General features: G+C 43.3%; 1 protein-coding gene across 1 annotated transcript; it reads right to left on the bottom strand.

Annotated features, from left to right (window-relative positions):
• Positions 1 to 5,917: 5,917 nt before the first annotated feature.
• BAG3 (BAG cochaperone 3) lies at positions 5,918 to 23,747 on the bottom strand. Its single transcript, XM_049810679.1, has 4 exons — positions 23,452 to 23,747; positions 11,414 to 11,770; positions 8,888 to 9,268; positions 5,918 to 7,228 (listed from the first exon to the last, which is right to left on the bottom strand). The coding sequence occupies exons 1-4, from the start codon at positions 23,641 to 23,643 to the stop codon at positions 6,458 to 6,460; spliced, it is 1,701 nt and encodes a 566-aa protein (XP_049666636.1). The 5' UTR covers positions 23,644 to 23,747; the 3' UTR covers positions 5,918 to 6,457.
• Between the last annotated feature and the right edge of the window lie 1,122 nt (positions 23,748 to 24,869).

Here is a 24,869-nt window from a genome sequence, read left to right as displayed (position 1 = left end):
TTGAACCCCCAACTTTTGACCAAGCTCTCTAAATTGTTAAGAGAAATCTTCACATGCAAATCTGCTCTATCTCACTCTTTCCTAAGAGGTGATAGGCCAAGAGAAAGAAAGAAAGGTTTCATGGTAGTTGGAAAGACGGTTGAGGAGAGCAGGAATGGAGATGAGACGAGCTCATCAGAAATGATGACACTGAGGGAAGGTCCTGGGGCCAACACCTACTAAAATGCTTAACTAGGGATATGTGTTATCATTTCATCAATCCTTTGGAAGTAAAAAAATCTCCATATTTTTGGCCACTGGGCAACACTGCTTTAGGTTTTCCTTGGTTTACTCTCAATTTTATTTAAATAAAATAGAAAAACTTGCACTGGGTTAAATGTTATGGCTCTTATTAACAGATTTTACATGCTGAGCAGTGCACTTGGAGAGGCAAGAGAGACTATTGATGCCTCGTATTCTTTGCCACAGATCTATATGGGCTGCAGAAAACATACATTATCTGCCTGCTAACCCTGTGGGAAACGCACAGAATTATTCCAGATATTGCTCATTTCTGGAGATGGAAGGAGCTGAGCTTTCCTGCCAAGACAGAAATGGATGGGAACTCAAAGTTCACCAAATGATGAAAAGCAATAAATCAGGGCTTCAAATAATCCATGTAGATGATTTTGCAAATCTAAACTGTTCACTGCCAGGTGCTGCAGAAATACAGTTGTAAGAGACTGAATTTTTATCTCAAGCCGTTTGTCTCAAAGATTGTTAGGTGTGAGGGACTGGACTGTCATCTCAAGGAACTGTGAACTGTTTATCTCCAGCCCTTTGTCTCTGAGATGGCCTGTTTAAGCAGGACACTCCTCTGTCCATAAGGACGATTACCAGGCCATTGAGGCATCCAGGGGAGGAAACTGGGCTGGAGCTGATAAGATACTGGTTTCTGGTGTTGATCATGCGAAGGTTGTGTGATAGGCGAAACCTGCAGCACGTGACATCATCGAAATATGCCCTATAAAAAACATGGAGAGAAGCCACGGGGGCTCCCACCACCGAAGAATTGAAGATTGAGGACCAAACAGGACGCCGCTGGATCCGTGGTGGTGACCATCCGTGCAATCCTATCCCGACTGCTTGCTTGATTTCTGCCTTTTCTTCCATTCTATCCTATGGCCACTATTTTCTCCACTATTTTCCACTTTTGCTACTTTTGATAATAAAAGCTCTTTTGGGTATATGGCATTTGACCTCGTTTGTGTCTTAATCTCGCTCTTGGGATCATATTGAAACCTTCCCCGACACTGGATCAGGACAACAGTAAAGCCAGGGAAAGTTCCATACCCCTTTGTTGGTAAATTCAGTGTATTTCTTTTACTGTTTTAAAACGAAGATAACCCCCCGTTTTTAAAATTGATTTTGTATTTGTGAAGGCAGCTGAACAGCCCTGCAGACAGATCCTCTATCCCCTGAGTAGATACAATAGTAGCAACACTTCAAAATTTGTTACATTTTCTTGCCTGCTCACCTCATTCCTGGAAAAGGTACCATTTCTCCTTAGGAGAAACTACTTATTTTCATGTCTGTTCAGTCTCTGGCCTTTTTACAGAGACTTCCAACAATGTTACCAATTAGTGCAAATTCTAACAGTGATTTCTGTATTTGTTGTGGAACACGTCACAATACTGCACAGTCCTTGTATAGATGTCATATGTAAAGGACCAGAGAACTCCATATTCCATGCTTAACTCTGAAATGTGAAGTGTGTCTTTACAGGTTGGTGCCATTTGGCATTCTTTTCTGAAATATGCGTGGCAAATGCACTTTTCTGTTTATAATTTGAAATTTAACCCGTGATCCTCTACTTCTGCTTGCTTTACAGTTTGCTGGTGCAGGGGCATATGGATACTGAAGGCTGGATCTATTCCTTTCTTTCGTGCAGATTCCCAGCTTCTGGTGACAGCAGTGAAAATTCTGGTAGGCAACAACTGAACTAGCCTCTAATTTTTACCCTCTTTATTTTTTTGAAGTTGCTTATTTATATATTCTGGAAAGGTGGTTGACCAAGAATTGGTACATTCCACTGCTTTGTAACCAGCTTCTTGCTTGTCTTAAAAGAACTCTTGCTTTGGATTATATTGGCTGGCATACGATTACATTTGTATCTAGTATTACAAAGAGTGGTCAGACCGTTCACATTCACAGTGGTTCACAGGATTGTAGACCGATACCATATAGAATACTGTGAAAGCGTTGTTTGTGTAGAGCTAGGAAATCCAAATCATCCAGTATAAAAGGCTCTTTCTTTGTGCAGCAAGGCCAATATATCTTAGTGTCATCCATTTATCTTTAAGCAAATGCTTTAAGAGAAAAATAAACAGCCTAGTTCATTTGGATACTCCTACCCACATAAATAGAAGGTGAAAGTACCAATAAGATTATTGTATCTATTGCCAAAATGATTGTGTTCATATTTCATTAATGACTATATATCCAGAGAAATTTGGATTTTGAGTCTTTATGTTAAGGCTCCAGGAAATCATACTTTGTATGGTTAACGAGGGCTTCAACCTGTATACTACAGCCAGCACTACTGAACTCAGATTAGCTTTTTCTAAAGGCCTCCTTTACCCAAGTGGCCCAAAAGGGCTGGATTTGTTTCTGTCAAGAAAAACTATGTTATTGATCAATATTAGCTTCTGGAACAAAACCAAAGATTGACCCGATATTAAATGTTTACAGCTAATGATTTAGATTTTAGTTTTGTACACCTGCATTTCATGACTTGGACACAACAGGACCAAAAGCACAGAAGTTACTGCCCACAACTAGCCCTTTACTCTCAGCCCATTTTACCCTCATGTGTGTGGAAGGGAAGTCTTATTTAAGTTCATGATGCAGTGGTCTTTTATTTGGTTACCTGCATATTTTTTTGAAAATCAATACATGCACATCTAAGGAGGGAGATTGAAAACCAAGGGAATTAAAATATTCTCATCAGCATAAACTTTGTCCTCTTCAGCAGCTTTATGTCAGCCGCCAGAAGCTTTTTTGTTGTTATTATTTCAACTATCATTTTAAAAAGTGCCATGTGATATCCTCACTGAGGATACTGAGACTAGGGCTTTCCTAAACTGGCTTACATTGCTACTGGAGTGCAGGAGAATGACCTGCCTCTACAAACGGTGCTGTGCTGCTCTCCTGCCTTCTGGGTGGAGCTTTGTTTGTATTCCTTTCCTTTCCCAACTTACCTGCAAACACAGCTGAGCTAACATGAAGTTGGAAGTAAAACATATCCCAGATAAAGGGCTTGTACCTCCCACCAGAGAAAGGGAGATATCTGACACTGGAGAGTGCCACAGTTTTGTCTCAGTATGCTCTTGGGGGCAATGTAACTATCTGCTGCCCCTTCCTCAGGGTATAATTTGGCTGTATGTAAATAGTCAAAATGCTATATTTATAGGAAACACAATGCCTCGCTGCTGCGATAGTTTAAATATAGAGAACAGGCCACTACTGGCATTTAAAATATCACTAGCTGGACAAGATAGTGCAATCAAAAAATAGCCTAAGCTTTTACTGTGATTCTGTGTACACACTTTTCATAATCCTCTTGCTACTTTTAAATGAATTGAAACAGTCTCTTTCACTGACTTGGGGATTATTTGCTTCTTCAATAAATCAAATGCTTGACATTTACTCAAAATGAGTAACAGGCAGCTTTATTTTTTTCCTGATGAAAATCTTTAGGCTATTTTCTTTTTTTAAAATGGGTACTGCAAATGCAGCATGTGAACACCTTGTATTCCACAGCACATTTGCTGTTTGTTGTATTGGCTGTATTCAATAAGTAATGCGATGTACTATAACTCTTATTGCTAGTATCAAAACCCCAATTACTTTCTACCTGAGTTTCAAAGCCAAGTTTCCAGTTAGTTACCCAGGGTCAAGCCACAGGCCAGCTAGTATCGTACTGAAGACCTACAAGTTAATGAAGGCTCTTTTTCCTCTCCTCTGCCAGCTACCCACTTCATTGGTACCAATGCAAGGAAGCAAGCAGGCTCCACAAAGAGTAGGTCAGAAGCTTATGGGGAATGGATGGGAATCTTCATCTGCCTCCTCCTTCACTACTCCCTCCTCCCAACCCGTATCGAGAATTTGTAGCTATGCTGATGTGTCAAGACATATATGCTAGACTGGGTGCAGCTCACTCTTGAGCAACAGAGGAAACAGAGACTATGACTCAGATCAACAGTTGTCCAGCTAGGCAGCTCCAGGGCAGCCAAATGTACTTTCCCTTATTAGGCCAGACCACGATACCTTGCTTGATTTCAATTGGTACCCAATTCTGCAGTAGTATCACTGACTTTAATAATCAACTTTTAAAGTACCGCTTAGCAGAGTCTAACTCTACCTCTAGCTTTGCCTCTTTAAAAAGAAACCACAACAGTTGTAATTAAATTTGACTCCACCTACTCAGACCAACATTGACTAGTATAATATGAATCAGGCTCCATTAACAGCAGATGACATGTTTTAAAATGATAGCACCTGTTTTAACTTCCTGTAAATTGTATGTTTTTATGACTGTAATCTGAATTTCCACACTGCCATCTCAGCTAATGAGGTGGTTTTGATATGAATTACTTTAGTACGCTACTAAGAGAAAACAGAAGATAGGGCCTCATACCTCCCACAGACTTTGCTTATAGCTTAACTTTAAGAATCCATGGCTGATTTTCCTCGATCTAGGTATTTTTGTTACATGACGTCAGAGACGCATGTCCTCAACTCAAATGTAATCCTGTAGGAGCAATGCGTCAAAGTGAGTTCATACAAGAATTGAGCAGGCAGATGAACTTTCACACCTCTTCTGCTAGAATGGCTGCAATGCTGCTCCAAAAAGCTAGAATAGCCAAATGGTTACAAGACGTTGTATATTCTTATCTGGTGGTGTTGACTATCAAAATGAAACTAAAAGCAACATCAACCTTCTACCTACAACTAAGCAGACAGTCCAATGTCCAACTGTTATTTCAAAACACTTGTTGCATTACAATTTACATGCTCCGTTGTCATTTTAAAATATGAAGAGTGACAGTTCTAGATGACCACTCTCAACCTGCCTCTTAAAACCAGGTTTTCAGAAGGGTTTAAACATAATTTCCAATCTAATCTCATGGTTCAGAGTGCAATTCAATAAGTAAACAATTGTCTTGAACAGCTATATTAAAGTTTTCCTCCTATGCTCTAAACATATGCTATTAGGTAAAAAAGATCTCTTCATTTTACAAATACAACTCAAAGGTAACTTCTGGAGTTTGGTTAGGACTCCTTCCTCCCTTGCACTCATTCTGCACTGGTCTGACTCTGCTGCTTTCATTTTAGATAGATGTAGCTAAAGTATGGTTTATGTCCCTTGCATAAGTGTAAGTTGCTAATCACTTAGAACAACCACTAAGTATTGCTTAAACTGTTCACAAAATGAGAGGACTACCTCTTAATGATATTAGCTCTATGAATACAAGGTGTGTAGGCTGGAAATTCAGTAGTTGTTAATAGAAGACTAATAACTTTGCAGAACAAGTTAAGAAGCTGTAAAGTAAATTTCTGTAAGACAACAGCAGTAGATATGGATTTCTTAATGTTATAAACACTTCTGCTAAATGGTGACTCCCACAGCGGGGGGGGAGGCGGGGGGGGGAGGAAGTGCTAAGCCAAATTCTTTCCTCAATCCACATATGTGATACAGCAATGACAGTAAAAAGAAGCAAGTGAATGGAGAATGGCACATTTTGGTCTTGGTGAGAAAACAGCTGTCAGACTTTAACTACAATGGTGTACTAAAAGAAATCTCCATGTTTAGAAGAGTGTATTTGAAACCAATTACCACCCTTACATTTCCAGCTTATAAAACCACAAGACTAAATTAGGCTTCTATATTATTTTATTTCCCTCTTAAAATATAGCATCGAAGTCCTGCACACATATAAATATCCCTACATTTTCTTACACACTTTCTATCCATCATTACTTAAAGTGCCCAACTGTGAACATTAAAAATAAAAACATTACTGTTAAGAGTGGCTATACTTATAGAAGGACTGGTATTCTGACAATGCAGGCCACTGATTTTACAAAAATCACCTGCAAAAGAATACACCCTAAACAACACGCATCAATATTAACCCTGAAGTATTTGTTTTGGTTTTTTTTCCACTCAGCTGATCTAAAAGTGATTACAGTACAGGGTTTGTTTTTGAAACATGTCTTTTACATAGTGTAAGAATAAAGGATAAATGCTTTACTTTCTAACTCCCTCCTTCCCCCACAAAGTGTTTACTGTGTCCCAAGCTGCTATGTTGATTAAAAACCAGTTGAAAAGAGCTCTGGAAATGCATGCAACTTAAAATTCACTTAAACACACTTTAAGTTATAAAGTCTGAGAGATTTTAACTTCAGCACGTGGCTACGGTTCAGTTGGATTATTAGATGTGTTTGTCGTGGTGGCGAGATTGGTAAACACTTCTTCCTTAGTTTCAGGCTGAGGTCTTTCCATTTTGGTTTCCTCTTTAGCATCTTTATTACTGGTATCTCCCTTGCTCTTGACTACCACAGGTTCAATCTCCATGATTTCCTGTGGTGGCTTAGGCTCTGGCAAATTTGGTTGAAGTCCATCAACTTGAACAGGTTCTGGGACATCTTCTGCTTTCTGTTCAAGTCTTTCCAAAATGTTCTGGACCTTCCTTACACCATCTCTCCTGGCCTGGCGCACATCCGCACGACCCTCAGGGTCCACTGAGTCTAGAGCTAGCAACTCTTTGGTCAAATACTCTTCAATCATCAAGTATTTTTTGTCAGTTTTCTTGCCTTCAAAGGAGTCGACTGCCTGCTCAAGCATTTGTACTTTCTCCAGAATTGCCTCCACTTTCAAAACACCAGGGTGCTTTTGAGGTTCTCCTGTTTCCACTGTCTTCGGTGTCACCGCTTCTTCAGGAGGAGGCCTTTCCTGTGGAGGAACAATCTTAGCTGGGCAGGGAATCTTTTTATCAGCTTTCTCTGCCATGGCTGGAGGCTTCTGGGGTGGTAGTTTAGGATCTGGTTCCTGGTGGGTGACCTGAATTGGGATACATTGAGATGGCACTTCAGTTTCAGGTGGTGGGACTGCCTTGTTTTCAGGTTTGATTTCAGGCGGTGGGGATGGTCTTGGTGGCTCTTGAGGTGGGACTTGCTGAGAAACCTGGTGAGCAAGGCAAGTTTGTGTTGAGACACAATGAACAATGCTCCTTATTTCCTTCTAAAGAAGAACGAACCTAACATCCAATTTTCTGTACTTCTAAAGTGCAATTTTTGCACATGCCAGACAATTAATCTTTGCTGGGCATTGCTGAATTTTACCATTTTAAAATAGAAAAAAAGCACTGTGCTGAAGAGTTCAGTTACTGTTTTCAAGCTATTGCAGATTACAAACACCAATTGACTCTCAAAAGACATTAAACTTCAACCCACCAAACCCTGCCCGTGCTCACTAAGATCAGCCCTACAAGCGGTTTTATAAGATAGGACCTTAGAACAAAGCCCTCACCTGACATAAGTCAGTAAGATTTGTTGCAGCCAGCTGGCTGCAGCAGTGTCAAGATTTCATCCTCAGCATGTCACTAACTAAGAGCTGGTGTTTCTTGAAAAGCCAACTACTTGCTGTGTTTTAATCACATTTTAGGCTATTCTCATCCCATTCCTGTTTTCAGGACACTCTTTTTTGCTAGTGCTTATTTTTACTGATTTTATCTTTAGAGTACTTACATGCAGAGGTTACTATGTCAATCTTACTACCCTGTAGCAATTAGAGACGATGCCTAGGATTACTACAGATCTAACAGTCCTCAAATCAGAAATATCTTGAAATTTGAGATTAGTTTTGAAATCTTAGCAGAAAACTGGAATTCGAGAGATCTGTATTTTCCTTCCCCTGCCAGCCCCTTATTTGTGCACATACACAGTGATTTTGGAAAGGTACTAGATCAACTCTCATGGATAGACGGCTGAAGTAAAATACCTAATTTTGTATTTAAACCAAGTAAATGGCCTGCACTGACAACCTGTTATGCTCTACCCATTAAATACAAAATTTTATTAGGGAGGTCAAATTCTCACCCATAAAAATAAATTAGCATTATAACCTAGAATATGCCATTGAATCTTATGTCTTCATGGTTTTGTCCTACCACCTGGGTTTTCAAAAATACTAACCTAATTCTGCTCCTGTCATTTCAATGGGAAATCTCTCCATAGAGAAAAATCAAGGCTTGTTTTTATACATAGCCCCTTCCACACACTCACAGTTGTCAAACTCCCTGTAGTCTTTAACTGTAGTTTTACTAAGAATTTTAATATGGAAAAAATGTTCAATGAGCAACATGTTCTATGAGCAAGAGCATGCTTCATGTGGGAAGAATAACAAGCTCCAAGACTAGATTTTGCTGATCCTCTTTCTTCATAACTAAAATTAATTTGTGCATCTGATGCTATCCTAAATGGTTCTGAGACATCAATGAGGTGTGTTTACATAGATGCCGCAAATCCCATGGACCTAATTTTCCTCTCACAAACATAATGCAACATCAGTGACCTCAGTATAATTACGCCAAATTATACTCTGATGAGAGGAAAAATCAAATTGTGTGTTAAATCATATTTCAGTGATCCAAAGACTCCATAATCATGATAGGTGGAAAGGCAACTTGCTGCTAAAATTATCTCAGTATCTCAGTTTGTTTAAATCTGGAAATGGAGACTGCTTTACATGCTTTCATGTACCTGTTAGTACAAGTTAATTTTTCAGCTCTAGACACACTGAACAAAATAGCTGGCAGGTAATTCCCTTCGCCATTCTACATACCTGGGGTCTGTCTACGACTGTCTGCACTCTGATGGGAGCTGGGGGCTGCATCTGGGTGGTAACTCTGGCCGGTGAACTTTCACGGCTCGATGAGCCTCTCTGAGACACTCTGAAGGGAGACTGCGCTCGTGTTGTCTTAGGCTCCCTCTCATCTGGTTGAATTCTGTGAAACACTGGTTGGTGGGCTTGGTATTCGCTCTGCTGGGCAGGGTAGTGTGTCTTCTGTGCCTGATGGTAGACTTGCGTTGGTTGCCGTTGGATATTTTCATGGATCACGGGAATTGGAATATAACCACGAGGAAGCTGATGGCCTCCTGCGTTGGGTCTGCCAGAGGACTGAGGGGAAACCGTTGCAGAATCAGAAGCTCCAGGAGATTGAGGCTGCCACGAAAACAAAATCCATTATTAAATTTTAACCATTTTGTGCTCACAGTACTTTTCATTTCCAAAGAGAAAACAAGGAGATGGTCATAGAAACTGAACTCATATTTCCATCATGCACGGGATCCACTTCCTTGGTTTTTTGGCCAAGGGCCTCACTAGACAAACCACAGAAGTTGAGAGAGCATCATTATAGCAAGTAGAAACCTGAGCTACAGCATTCCCAGCCCTCAAATAAGCAGGGAGTGGATGCTCAGTCAGAATGTTTGCTGCTTTTGCATAGCTGTTCCTGTCTAAACCTGTTAAATTTGAGGTAAAATAAAGTTAAGCAAACAAATTATATGCTGGAGACAAAAAAACAAACCCCTAACAGAGGCACACATTTAGAATTCTGATTCTGGTCATACTAATAAGATTTTGTTTGGTTTGGTTTTTAAATCATGTAATTAATTTGGTAGCAGGCTATGGCAATGAACGTATGGCTAATGCCCCCTTTTCCCTCCTAAGACCTTCTAAACACCTTAGCCCCTTGGCACCAGCAGCAAGAGCTGCACTAGCTTAGACCTGCTGTTAGCAGAAGCAAGCATCAGGCTTGCTGCAGAATCCAGTTTCTGGCGTGTTCCATGTTGTAGGGCTGTAGTTTGGGGAAAGGCAGTTTGTTCGCTCACAGCTCCCTCCCACCTCCTGCTATGGCAATCCATCACCTCACCTACTTTGCACCAACTCTAGCAGCTGTCAGGCTATTCTCTGACCAGTTTCACTCACTAAGTAAGAGGAAAAAAAACTGATTTCCTGATGGGTTTGTTACACAGCTCAGTGAAAGGCCAGGTCAGACTGGAGCTGGCAGAGGAGAGGGCAGGACAACACAGCCAGAAGACAAGAGAAGGGCAGGCCAGGCAAGGCAGGAAGGGGACCAAGACCCCTCTTTTGGTGGGGGTGAACCACTCAGCTGCCCATGAAACAGCAGCCTTAATAAATAAGTAAATGCTAGTTTGTATCATGGTCCCCATCGCTGCCACTACTGGTGGCCTTGTTGACATGGGGTTTAAAGGCACAATCACACGCCCTGGTCAGTTGATACCCACACTGCACTGCCTAAGTTTGTAACAGTAAGTTCTGAGGTCCTCAGTAGTTATCTCAGAGGACTGCATTCAGTAAGAGGCACAGGAGACATGTTCCTGAAGCCACTCTGTGTACAAAGCTGTACGGTGTTGGGAGACAAAAAGCTGAGCCCTTTGTCCTGGTACTGCATGGACAAGGCATTATTAGTCAAGACAGCTGAGAAACCTGCTAAGAGAATTTTAATTATGTTGTTCAGACACTGAACAGGTTTCAGAGAAAGCCACCACTGCTGAATTACAGACCTGATGATATATTTTCAGCTTGGTGAAGGCTGAATTTCCTGCTCATCTTATTTGAATAAAAATGAGATTGATAATTCCATATATTACCAGAATACCAATTCTTCTAATTCTCTAGAGAGAACAGGCAAACCAAAACCCCACTTTGAGACAAAGCAAGCAGGGTGATTTTTTTTATTATTATTTTTTTAAAAGAAGTTCATAGTTTGGAAGTATTTTAACATGCCACTGAATGACAAAAATAGTTTACAATTCACTTTTAAAGCTGTATATATGTAAATCTATACAGTTAATACAACTGAAGTATTGAATTGGAAAGCAAAGATCACAGCAGTACAACTTATAAAATGGCCTGGGCTGTTAGCTAACTGGCCGCTTCCATTTTTTTTCCTCTCCCACTTTGTTCACTTCAGTTTGACTCATGGTGCAGAACACAAGAGACTTACCTGTATCCTCCGCTTCTGGTGGAACTAGAATAAACCCTAAAACAATCCTCCCCTGCTGCAGGACCTGCACGGCTCAGAGGCTCCCTTTCTGCAGAAGCCATTTACATGCATTTGTTTCTGCAGAATCATTCCAGAATGAAAGCAGGCGATGCTAAAAACATTACATATTTATGCTGCCGTGACTGTGCACTTTTGCGTTTTAATACTCCGGAAGTATTTGGAAAATGTAATCCTGTGGCAAGTTCGGCTTTCTGAAGGATAAACTACCCGTGTGACATTCAGGTCATAAATGCTGCGAAGACCAATGCAAACACACCCCAGCAACACTGACAAGTTACCTCGGGTCCGTGTGTGGCCGGCGCTTGGGCTGCTGCAGCTGCCGTTGTCTGTCCACATTGTTTATCTGTCTGAGAAGCCTCCGTCGGTCCCCGTGGAGGGGACTCGGGGCCGACATAGGCCCCCCTTAGAGGTGGCTGTGCCTGCACCGTGGTAGGCACGGCTTCTGTCTTGTATCGCTGCACACCGGGCTGCGGAGCAGAAAAGCACGGGTGCTGCTGCCTGCCATCGATGCCCTCGTGGATGACGGGAATAGGGATATAACCAGCCCGGAGCTTGGGGTATCCCATGTTTCCTTCTCTTGCTTGTGGCTGCTTGGGGCTATCACGAGATGGACCATTTGCTGATGACTGGCCTTCCTAGAAGTTAAAAACATCACATAGTACTTGCTGGTAGCTCAGCTCAATACACCTGGTGAGAAAAAGCTGCCCTACAGGTCTGTCCTAAGAGCAGTATCAGCTGTGTATCAGAAGTTCAGACCCTCTTGGGTTCATGCAGGGCAGCAATAGCAGGTGTTAACACTCCAGATCTGCAGCAAGAGAAGAGAGTAAGCTAAAAAAATCTGCTTGAGTCTTTCAGCCTCACTTCTCACAAATACCAGCTTAAGGCTTTGAAATACCTGTCTAATTACAACAGGGCTTCTGATTTTGCATGTAGCACTTGCATTTAGCCACCAGCCCACCCCCCTCAGATAGAGCTCCTCCAATTCAAACAAGTGCCTGTGGGACCAGAGGTATTTCCTTAGCACCTCTCAGAACCCACCCAGTGCTATAGATAACATCTGACAAAAAACTTTCAGGGAAGCCTAATCCCATCAGACGCACGAGGTTTGCTGGTGGTGTTCTTCCCACTGGCTACCTAAAGAGTTACTAATGCCGCATACTGAGGGATATATTCCCTTTCACCTACGGGAGGATCCAGGTCAGTAAATATCAGAGGAGAGAGAAGGGGGCGACAGGATAGCACAACAAAGAGGAAAACACCGAAATGCAAGAAAAAAATCCCTGCATTGTCTGAGTATGCTCACTGGACAATGTCAAAGCTCTGGCAAGGGTGGAAGTGGTTTGTACTAAGAGCCCTCACAAGTCCTCTAGTAAGTTCTTCCTGCATCGGTCGTTCTATTTTGAGGCCCTGCGAGGGCCAAGTTCCAGATGTATCTCTAAGTCAGATCATATAACAAGCACCTCTGTCATTCAGAGGGTAATGTCATTATTCAGTAAGAGGAGAATTTAATAAGGGGACATATGGTGCAAGTGTTGGAAACCCTATTTTTAAAGAGGTGTTTAAGCTGCGAAAATATTTAATGTCACTTCTGTACACATTAATATACTAATTCATTAAGAATTAACTTTTCTACCAACCAGATTTTGAGTGTTCTTCCTATATGACAGTATCCCCTTAAAAAGTAATTTCTGAGAATTCCTGTGAGCAATGATACTGCAGAGAAAAAAGGCTATTATTTAGGTAAGCTAATAAAATAAAGATAACAAGTACTGAAAGGAACAAGTTCAAAAGTCAGAGGCCCTGATGTTGCCCTTCCTTTTACTCATTAAAAACCCTTCACAAACAAAGGAAAAATTCTGGAAGAGGCATAGAGGAGAGCCAGGCCTAGAAAGTTCGCACAGAGAAGTAATTTGAAGTTGGCTTTTCCAGTTGCAGAACAAGGATGATCTCATGCCAAGGTCTGCACTGGGATCCACCAGTGACAGATGAGTCATTTTAAATTCACCATACCGGGAAACCACATTCCTCTGCTGAACACAGGCCCTCTAGGGGCTTCAGGACCCCAAGGACCAACAAGCATTTGCCAGTTCACCTTCTACCAGCATAACCCTGAATCCGCAGCACTCCCGGCAGCCATCTCTCCCGGGATCTGGAGGGACGCACAGTCACGCCAGCAAACTGCATTCACCGGAAAATAAATTTGAGGTGCGCTCAGCTAGCAACAATGCGAGGCTGCGTCAGAGCCAAATGTCTGCCGGGCGAGTGGAGCCGAGCAGGCTGCCGGGCAGGGAGGGAAACCGATGATTCGACAGTCGGAAGAAGCACCTTGCTGCTCGCTCCACGCTGACTCGATGCATTCTGCACCCAGCGTACACCAGCTGCTCGCACAGTCTCCCCAGCACGGAGGGAGCAGGCTGCGGGTGTAACCGGAGAGTTCACAGCCAGCCACCCCACCTATAGGCACAGCTCCCACGGCTATAAAAAGGAGATTCACTCACTTGCAGCATTGTCAGACTCCCTGAGGGAAGGGTCGGTCGGTGCTGGGGAGGGTTTAGGAGCTGGGTGGGCCAGCAGCACCTACAGATGCCTTGACATGAGAAGGCTCTCGGCCACAGGTGCTCCACTCCACCTGAGGGTACAACAGATCTGCCCTAAGGGATTAGTTGCCCGCTCCTCTCTCTCAGCATTTTAGGGGCCTGCAATGTTTTGAACTGCTCCATTTGGGGATAAGACCTTAAATCTTCTGGAGTAATCCACAATGATACATCATTGCCAACGCTTCAACAAGGACAGCGTCCCACTCCCCTCACCCTCCATGAACCCCCTCCTAGGAGTCTGACCATGGGCTTCCCCTCCCTTGTCTTCATTTTCAGACCCTTGAGGGTGCCCTTGTCTTGAACTGTCTTAGCAATTTGAGAAATCTGCCTCTGCAACTTAAGCCCTGGTAAAGAATACTAAAGCAGCAGCCCAAAACCAAAGAAAAATCAGGTTGGACTGCTTTTTCAAACCACTCAGTTTAGATCTGAAGTGAAACTTCTAGCAAGTTTAATACTTCTTTTTTTAATGGAAACACTGGGTGCTCTTGAAGAACCACATCATAAACTATACTCTCATAATTTGTCATTTATTCTTACAGCTTCAGACAACCTGTGCTGCTCCTGTGGAAAGTTAGTATTTCAAGTTGGTCCTTTGTTCCAGCCTTTTTTTCCCCTGTAGTCAGGTCTGCTAACCACAGAGGAATTTTTGTGTGTGTGTCTCTTAATAGTGCAGTCATATTGGAGCAGTCCTCAGTAAAGGAACAAATGCAGCATCCCTTTTTTTCCCCCCCCCCACCATCAGTAACTCTGAGGCAGAGAGATCAGATTTAGGAAAAGTGCTCTCATCACAACTGCTCTTCCTGATCCACATTGTTCTCTTCAATTAATATTTAACTCTATAAACAGTTGCTTATGTGAGCCAGTTTGTAATACCGCATCCTCAACATTGCTTCTTTCCTATTCCCTTTCTTCCCACCATTTCATATGTCCATGAGCACGCACAATTCATGTACTTTAAACACCCTGCACTGAGGAACAACACTGCAGGACCATGACCGAACACTAAAGAGGCCTTGGGTTCAGGTAGATGGCTGCAAGTGGTTTGTGTTTGTTTTTAGTGAGAATCTAGCACTACAGCAATCGCATGCAGATCCCAACACCCCCATTGTCAGGCTTTTGGCCAAAGCAGTTCTGTTTTCTGCAAGGGAGCCTGTGTTTCCAGCCTGGACAAACAGGTTTTGGAAGACTTCAAGAGAAGCTCAGGTGTGCCTGGGAACACTGTGTCAAGGGGGGGGAAGAATGGAATTGAGCTCTGAAAAACTCTTGCAGTAATGCTACGGAGAAGAGATTCATGGATTCCCTCTGAACACTTTCCCAAATTCCTATATTTCACAGGGCAGCCAGCCAGGAGACCAAAAACTGCCATTTTTGGTTTTATTTGCCTTCTATCAAGCACAGTTCTTGCTCATTATAGTAACAAGCATGTTTTCTGAAAAAGCTCAGAGCTCACATTTAACACAAATCTGCACAAAGAGATATGACCAATAAATGAATGACAAGCATTAGTCCACCATCTTTCCCAGTTCAAGTATAAAAAACAGGAACCCAACTCAGATTTCAGCACTAAAAACTTCAGTAAATTTCTCCTGCCCTCACCCAAAGAAACAAGTTCTTTGGCAATAAAATTGAGAGTAATTATAAGTAACAGAATATTGATGAATTTTCCTGTAAGTAGCAGGGCTGACAGTCAGCACTGCAGGAATCCCAGCTGTGATCACACGCTTCTTTCATATTTAAGAGACAGAATCCCCAAAAAGAAGGGAGCACAAAAGTGCAAAAAAACTCCCTTGAGCAGCCCAGAAATTTTAACAGTCCTGGCCTACACTTCAGGTACATTTCAGAAACACCACCAGAAACTCAGAGCTGATCCACCATTTCAGGAGGCACTGAGCAAGTGTAAAGGAGCCATCATTGCCAGTCAAACAAGAGAAAAAACATGCACTGCTGTGTTTTGAACAAGCTGTGAGTGGGACAACCAAGCCATCCTGGGAGATCTGCTCCGGAGGAATGACAGCACTCCCACCTCTCGGGACCAGGACATGTGTTTCTGTTGTGAGGCCATCACCATGATAAATAAAGGTGTAGCCAGCACAAGTTGTGCAACTGGAAAAAACACTTCATACCCCCACATCCTACTCTTGGCTTCCCATGGGAAGGGTACCATCAGGAGTGACGCTAAAATCCTAAACTTGCTCAGATTTTAAGCGAGTTCTGACACTGTGTGCCATTGGAATGAAAAAAGTGACAGTAGGAGAAAAAACATAACCTTGCAACAAAACTCCCGGTACAGCTGTACTATCTATCTGGAGTGGGTAATGGCATAACTCCTTATGTGCCCCAGTGACTGCTCAAGTGTTATTCCAGACTGAAACACAGAAACCTGCAAATTCAGTCACAGCTGATGTTAGCCAATTGCCATTGCAGTCATCCAGATGGCTGTACCAATAGAATTAAATTCGTCACAGTATTCTGTATGCATGCTAGATTACTTGAATAGTTGTATCAAAACTGGAATCCCCCTTTTGAGACTGCTTGCATAATACATTTTTCATTCTTCTTATGCTAAAATGCATAAGAAGAAGTTAAAAAGCAAGTTTTGCTGCTATCACAGACTTGCATGTTTCTTGACCTGTACTGATATTATTTGTACAGTAAATTTGAGTCCTCTAAAGCATGTATGTATTATATGCACATGTAGCACCCCTGTAGCTCTTGCAGAGCAGCAGTGCAAATATTTAAATTGTACTCGTTTTGTAAATATTATCTAGCAAAGGAACACAAATTTTATGAACACTACCAAGACATGAAATATCTCTTTCTGTATGCAAACAGAAGGTCTACTGACTTCAGTATGCTTCTGAATTTTTAAGCTGCTGCTGTAAAGAGTATCATGCAAATAAAAAGTATTTTCATTGCTCAAATGACTGAGAAAATGCCAGTATCTGACAAAACCTGACTTAAGAGCATACTTCCCATGATTTTAAGCCCAGATCCTATATATTTAGAAAGAAGGGAGTAGTACAATCCTGTTCTTTCACAACAGAATACAACAATATGACTGAGTGACTGAGATACAACAACTAAGTTTTCTTTGCACATATACTCAAATCTATTTTTTCCTCAGAAATTGCCATGAATAACCAAAGCCAGTAGTACCTAATAGTCAAATCTAAGAATGACATACCAATTCTATTTATTAAAAACATATACCATTTTATGTCAGGGAAAGGCAAAACTTTCACCATTAGAACTGGATTCCATACCTGCTCCTATTTTACTTTTGGCCAGACCTTTTTTTTTTTTTTTGCCCTTCTCTGTTACACTAACTAGACAAATCAAAACTACTCCGCTAGCTTTGCTACTGATAGAGATCAGCATATCCAAGTATTCCTTGTAACTTGACTAAAGTACTAAAAAGTTTCTCAACAGTGCTTTGTGTTGAAGCGTATCAATAGTACATTACCATGAAGTATGTTTCATTAATACTTCCCAGAGTAGTATACAAGTGGGAAGGTGGAGAGTGATTTGCTCTCACTGCTGACCTCTTAACTTCCTACTGCCGTGCTTCAGCCACTAAAGATTTTTACATTCTCCCTCTTTTACTCACAATTTGTGCTTAAAAATATACATTGAGCACATAGGCATTTGAGCAAGATATCATTAGCTAATGACTGAAGAAAACCATGAATAAGCTTAGTCGCATGAGCTGTCTCAGTAGAGCTTCATGTCGGTCACATCATGTAACCCATTTATACACCAAGCTGCTTTTGATGTTTTACTTGTTGAATGCTGAGTTTTATTTCCTAACATACACATGTGTAGGCAAATAGGCCTTTTGTTCTCTCTTGTAATTATCATGTTGTATTATGCAAGTATTCCATTAACATATGCTCTAACTGATGAAGTGCAATGACGTCACTAGAAATAAATAGGCACTATTAAAGATTGAAGAAATCCAGTCCTAAGCTTTCCAGAACACAGAGCCTTATTGGAGCAAATATGTTGGCTATCTTGCAGACCAATCTTGTTTCAGGAACTAAAACTGTTCTTTTTTGATCACTAATATGATTCTTTCTTAGGCTAAAATGCCTTGGCTCAGACATGACAACACTTGCCCTTTATGCCCAGGAGTGGAAGTTGGCCCTTGCACAAAAAGCATCCGACGGGCTAAACTGACCGTGTTCAAAGAAGCAATGACTGCTACAAAGAGCGCAGTGCTCTTAGAGAGCTCTGGTATCACCACCCATCCTGTCAGCTTTAATGGACAGGGTTAAAGAAAAGCCCTTTAGAGCGCTAACAGAAATATCCTTGTCAAGGGTGATGAGAATGACACACTTTATTCAGTTATTTCTGTTCACTGCCTGCTTACCCAACAAGCAAGTGGTCAACCTGTTGCTTCCCTGCTATTAGCTGTGAGACAGAAATTTGGAACATGGAAGAAAGTACAAGCCTCAAGAATTAGCACAACAAGAACAAAAAGGACAGTAAGAAGCTAACAGGTGAAGAGTCAGCTATGAATTTCACAGGTTATAGTCAGGGTCTACATTTTCATCTAAATTTCATTTTGCACACAGCAGTTTTCTGACTTCACTTCCTTAAACAGCAATTTCCCAACACTATAAAAACACTAGCTACACTGCACCCTATTTATCAATTATAAGGCTTTGCCATCAACCCTAAAAACGTACTTTTGTGCTACCTGACCTACCGGGCAATGTTAGACAAGTCACTTCACCACCCCATGTCTCAATTTCCTGTCTTTAAAACCAAGAAGGAAGAAAAAAAAAATACACACACCCCCAAATCAAACAGCTTCTGCAACTTATTTGAAGATACAGCCTTTTTCGCCTATAATTAAGTAATTTAATTTCTGTGAACAAGCCATTTCTTCTATATGATATTTATATTTAACTTGGCATGAAGAAAGGGCATAGCTGCCACAGAAAAAGATGGGGACAGAGCTTACTTAGAAGGTGATAGTGTCTATATACCCCCAAGCATATTGGACTTTTACCTGCCTTATCATGGTTCAAGTCCTGCCTGTGTATATGTTGTGTTAAAAATATGATTCCTAGGTAAGAACGCTGCCACCTGGCACAAGTATTCTTCCTTTCTCCTTTAGATAAGAGGTATGCTGTGTCAGGAGTTACACAGAACCATGCAAAACTTTCCTTGCTTTTCCTCTTGCATGATTGCCCAGACACTGACGTGTTATTTCTAGCGTCATTTCTTTGTGTTCCCTTCTCTTATTTCCAATTTGATCCACCCCTTGTTTTCAGATTAGTTGGTATCTCCATAAATTAACTCCCTGCCTACCATGTTCTATAAAGGGGGGGCTTTAAATTTGAACTACAGAAAGCAGCTTCAGGGCATCTGGGCAAAGCCTGTACACAGCCCTCCAAAAATTCCCTACTGATAATTTCACCACTCCTACATATTATGCCTTTTATGTACAGTACCTTTTTAATCCAGTAACTAGTTTATTAACCTGACTGACAGAATGCACATCAGCATAAGTAATGTAAAAACCACTGCAGGTAAGAGAGACTTAAATTGTTACCTAGTCTTACATTCCCTTCCACTGATGTGAACCACTGCAAAAGACGCAGCAAGGCTGTATTGAACTTTCAATGCAATTTCTAATTTGGTCTACCAAGAATTTTTCAGTCAACTCAAACGTGAGAAGTCAGTGCTCAAAAATAAGTTCACTGCTAAAGAGATGGGAATTGAGTGACTTAAGACTTATTTTGGGGAAGCAGAGATAAAAGAGATGCAACAGTCATGAAGGGCGAGGAGGGAAACTTAGGTGTAGTTAGTTGTTCCCCAAATACCAACAAAGCCATCAGTACAAGGGTAAAATGGCGTCTTCCTCCTTTGTTTAGACCTGTGCAGTCATTGTTGCAACCAATGAATATATCACTTTTATGACCGCTCCCAGACTTCGTGGCTGGCTGGTACAGCTTCTCAAACCTAAGGTATTAGTGAGCTATCGATCACTGCAGTATTAGTTCAGTGAAGCTCAGCACAGTCAATTCCTTTGGCCTATTTTTAGTTGCAGTATTTCCCATTGGGTTTACTGCATGTGGAAACAACATATGGAAGGGGCATCAATAAATACTTACACAAGCCTTGTTTCTGTTTTCTTCTTTAAACATAATCTATTTTTATCAACACTTTGGGGAACACCAAGTAAACAATCTAACATTATAAGACAACCCTGCAGAAAGTATGCTGAGCTGTGATGGTGTAACTTAACATAGAAAATACCAACAACTGATAAGCATAAGAAATCGGTAATTCTACCAAACCAAAGATAGGAAGAATGACATTGCTAGTAAACACTTTTTTTCATAAAAGTATGCATATACATGCTTCACAACATCAATTGTACCTTATTCTTTGAATGTCTTACTATTAACTAATTGGACACTTGGAAGAAAATCATTAGTCTACCAAGAGGTTTTGTCAATAAATGTTTTTCAGTCATTTGCAAAGTCACGGCTTATCTCTCTCTGGAGTATGGCGCCAGATTTTTCTGTTCTTTCTCAGGAAAGTCTCCCTAGTCCAGCCTTATACTGCAGTGATTTCATACAAGTAACAGAGCTAAACATGCAGAAGAAGGACAGCCATCCTTCACGTGGGTGAAAAAAGGCCAGACTGAATTAGGAAATAACAGAGCGCCATCTGAATTGATGAACACATCTAAAATACGTGGTTAAATGCAAAATCAAGGTCTGGTTCCGTTCGTCTAAAATGGCTCTGTCATGGTTTAAAATTTTAGAAGAGCCATTTCTCATTTTACTTGATTATCTCTGACAGTTTACTGCAGTCAGCATAGTCACACTGATGAGAAGCCTAGAGTAAGTGAGAAGACCAAGACGAACTACTTGGGGGAAAAAAAAAAAAAGAGGGGGGACTTCATTATTAATACTGTCTCGGCTATATTACTTGGAAAAGCTCAGTTAGCTTTAGACCTGTGCTCCACTCATTGTCCACTTAGTGCAATGCCTCATTTCGTTGCCTAGGTCTCTTCAGAAAGAGAACAGATATTCAGAGAGAGACTATTGATGGCCATAGTATAAGGGTTATTTAAAGACCATCATAAAGGTGATAAAAAAAATTGCTAGTTTCACTGGCTGATTTCAATGAAAGCAAGGCAGCGATAAAGTCAGTACAAGCTTGATCTTTGTACAATCATCCTTGAAAAGGTGCATGAATTCTGACACATGCAGTTAGCTTTTGCAGTTCTCAGATCACTTCTAAAAGCCCCAAGTTCTCATTTGAGCTAGACTGAGAATAAGGGAAATCAGAAAGCTGTTCATATCTAGTCTTTCTTTCTGCCTGTGCCTTGTTCTTCCTACCTGTTTAGGTTAAAAAAAAAAATCTAATGCTTCAAAAAAATCACTGCTGGATTTCAAATTCAATGTCATTGGGTAATCTGTCTTCTCTGGCATTGTCTAGCTAAGAAAATATTATTTAGGAAGAGAAATACTTTCCTTGGGCTTGATTCTGAGATTCTAAGTAGTACATGTCTTTGAAAATACACTGGTACTTAACAAACAAACGATTTCAGAAGTTGTCCACTGATTCCAGCAGATATTCTTAACTCAAGGCTCTGACAAATGGCTGTATGAGATCAGTTACACACAACTTCTATCACCATAAACCGGAGGTTTTTTTCTTTGAGCAACATTAAACAGGAACTCCCCAAAGTCAGTAATTTTCCATATTCATCTCTGGAAGCTTTTCTCTCCCTCCCCATGAACAATCCCGAAGCATACACACATTCCCGCTTATAGTGAGCAGTAACAGATTTTTCCTGTTTGGAAGAAAGTGTATCCCACAAAAGCCATTCAAAAGCAGGTGCAACTTTTTCTATCTGTAATAATCCTTGCAAGCTGGCAGAAGAAGAGGCACTTTTCATTACCACAGATTTCACATCAGATAAGGGTGAAAATCTGTTTTGTTTCAGGCACCCACTCAAGCAGAGTACTGATCCATCAGAGTACTTCAAAGCCTCTTTTCACACCATTATCAAAAGCAGCTTAAACGTGACTTTTCTGTTAAATGGGTTAGTTTCAAGTAGTATTTCCGTGACAAAAGCACTTTTCCTCTCCAGTAGGTTTTATGGTTTATAAAACATACTATTTATTATTTTTATTGCCATAACAGCCAGTGTTAACAGGTGCCTCGTTACAGCAGGAAGATGGTGCCTCCAAAAAGGAGTTAAAGCACTTCTTCCTATGCCAGTATCAATATTCATATTACCAAATTACATTTTTTATGACCTCTTTGTGTTATTGCTAGAATTATGTCACTTATTTATAGATCCAATGAACTAGCCCTTAGGAAGTAGAAAAGGGGGTTAATCTGTGATAGAAAAGCACGTCCCTCTCATTTCTTTTCAACACCAGGCTGCTCTGGCACCCGGCTTTCAGTCACGGTCTGCACCCACGAACTGGGCAATTACTATTTTAAGGAACACGAAGTTCTTAAAATAATAAAGACCGAGTGCTTTGATCCTCACGTTTTATGCAAGGCTACAGGAGAAGTTGTTACAGCAGGCACGTTGGGAGATACACGTCGAAGGCAGCCGGTACCTCCCAACCGCTGCATTATTATTCTTATTTTCTTCTTTTTTTTCTGCACGCTCAGCACAGGCTCACACGCACTCGGGGGGCTGCCGGCAGCGCTTTTCTCTGCGCTCCCCCCGGCCCCTTGAGGCGGCCGCCGCCCCGGCCGGGTCGAGCGCTGCCGCCCCGCAGCAGCCGCCGGCCTCGGGCTCCCGGCCAGCCGCACGGCTCCGCGCCGGCTGCCCCCGCCTCTCCCGGCGCCGGCCACGGAGCTCCGCGCACGGGTACGTGGCCGAGCTTCCACCCCACCCCACCCCCCCCGCTTCGAGGCGGGGACCCCGGGCGGCCAAACCCAGCGCAAGCCGTTCCGCGGCGGGGCTGGGCTGGGGAGCCGGCAAGGCCGGCGTGCCCGGGACGAAGCGGTGGAAAAGCCCGGGGGAACCGCGCTCCCAACCCCGCAACTTCTACCGGGGCTCGAGTTTCCAGCACTTTCTGCCGACAGCCGTTGCACTGCGGGAATAGCAGCGCGGGGCAAAGAGCGGCTTTCCCCGAAGGGGCCGTATTCCCCAAAAGCGAGGGAATTTGACCCGACGGGGCCGTTCCTGAGGGCCCCGACAAAAATCACAGCGGCTCTCCCCTCCGCGCCTCTCCTTCCATGGACATATTTGGACTAAGATACGGCTTTTCTCTGAGCATGCTTAAGAACAAAACCAGACCAGACAGCTACTGAGAGAGTTCTGTGACCAGCCAAAAAAAATAAAAAGGGAAAACAAAACTTGACAAGTAAAAGTCCGGGCCGGGCTTCTTCATTTTTTTTTAAGGGCGTTCATTGTTTGGGCTGCTCACAGCTGAAAAATAAATCAAGGTTCCCGTCTTCCCTGGCAGGCCGGGTGGACTTAACCAACTTTAAATAAACATTACAGGGCCGAGGTATCAAATGATTTAATGCACAAAAAAGGGACTGCAGTGCGTCAGAGACAAAAGGCAGCTCCTGCCCTCACTGCATTGCCATGCGCTTGGGGGGGGGGGGGGGGGGGTGAACCGCCCGGGCCCCCCCCCCCCCAGCCCACCCCACCGGGACGGGACAGGGACGGGACAGGGACGGGGAGACCGGGGAGGGGGGGGGGGGGGTACCACCCGCCGTACCTGCGCCGCCGCCGCCCGCAGACGCGGGTCGCTCCAGGTGGTGGTGCGGCTGTTGTGATCCACGAAGAAGGGCCAGCCCGTCTGCGGGTCGATCTTGATTTCCCAGCCGGGGGGCAGCGGCTCGGCGCTGCCCTCCATTTGCGGCGGTGGAGGAGGAGGTGGTGGTGGTGGGGAGTGAGCGGCGGCGCTCATGGCGGGCCGGGGACCGTGGCGAGTGCCCAGTGCCGGGCGGGGGCGCCGGACCGGCGGCTTTATCCGCCGCGGGGCCCGGGGGGGCGGAGGCGGCGGGGCTGGAAGTGTCTGGAAACGGCGGGGCGGGGGGCGGCGGAGGAGGAGGAGGGACGAGGGACGGGGGGAGGGACGCGGAGGAGGAGGAGGGACGCGGAGGAGGGACGGCGACGAGCTGGCCGGCTGGAAACTTCTGGTTATCTCCAGCGCGGTTCGGCAAGACCCTCGGGTCACCGGACTCGTCTGTCCCCCACCCGGGGACCGGTCGTGTCGTGCCGCCCCGAGAGCCGCAGCGGGCGGCACCGGCGACGAACGAACCCGGTGGGTTCGCTTTGCGGGAGCTCGGCGGGGCAGCGCTTAGCGCAGGCTCCGGGAACACGCGTCGGAAAGTAAATAATGTGCAACAACAGGGAGCTGCTGCACTGCTCCGGCCGGTCCCTGCTGCAGCTCCGAGTCTGGTACCTCGGAGCCTGCGTGTCGGGGAAGCGGTGGCCGTGGAGAATCCACAGCCATCCCACACTCTTGTGGCAGGGGCACGATCGCCCCTTAACTCCTTCCGACTGCCCCGGGGTAGCGAGCGAAAGCCCAGAGCTCCTCCCAAAAGCTCCTTGCCCCGTGACTGGCAATTCGGGGTTAAGAGTTGGCAAGTAACAAAAATAATGTTTCTTCCCGAACGAGGGTGCGAGCAGGCGTTGTTCTCCAGATTCAACGAGTTTGAACCTTCTCAGCTCTTTGCAAACACGTGGCTCGGTCCTCAGTTTCGCCTAGAAATACATCGGAAGGCAAAGAATGTGGCTGTGAGCCTTGAAATCGTCTCTTTCTCCCCGGGTGCTGTATCAGCGTGTCACGCACCCAGCGTGTTCAGTTGGAGGTAACTGTACTTCACAATTACACCACTCGTCATCTGACAGTCACACGAACGGCCACAGATGCCTGTTGATAGTTACTTTAAGTAGAAGAGTGAATGCACGGTGTCCCTCAAATGCAGACGTTACCTGCTGCAAACCTATTTGCTTCAAAGAATTCCAGGTATGCATTCCTCAGAGATAGATGCTCATTACCCAAGTATCTCTTACTTCAGAAAAACCTGCCTGTTCACAGTCCTGGGGACAGTCAGGATCTCCTCCCACTTGGGGCAGGATCAAAGATCTCTCAATACAGCTTGACACTGATAGCCATTCATCTTTTGA

This window comes from Accipiter gentilis, chromosome 9, assembly GCF_929443795.1.
Source record: "Accipiter gentilis chromosome 9, bAccGen1.1, whole genome shotgun sequence".
In the NCBI taxonomy this organism is placed as follows: domain Eukaryota; kingdom Metazoa; phylum Chordata; class Aves; order Accipitriformes; family Accipitridae; genus Astur; species Astur gentilis.
The sequence above is the reverse complement of the archived record's forward strand: the minus strand, read 5'-3'. Positions and strand labels throughout refer to the sequence as shown.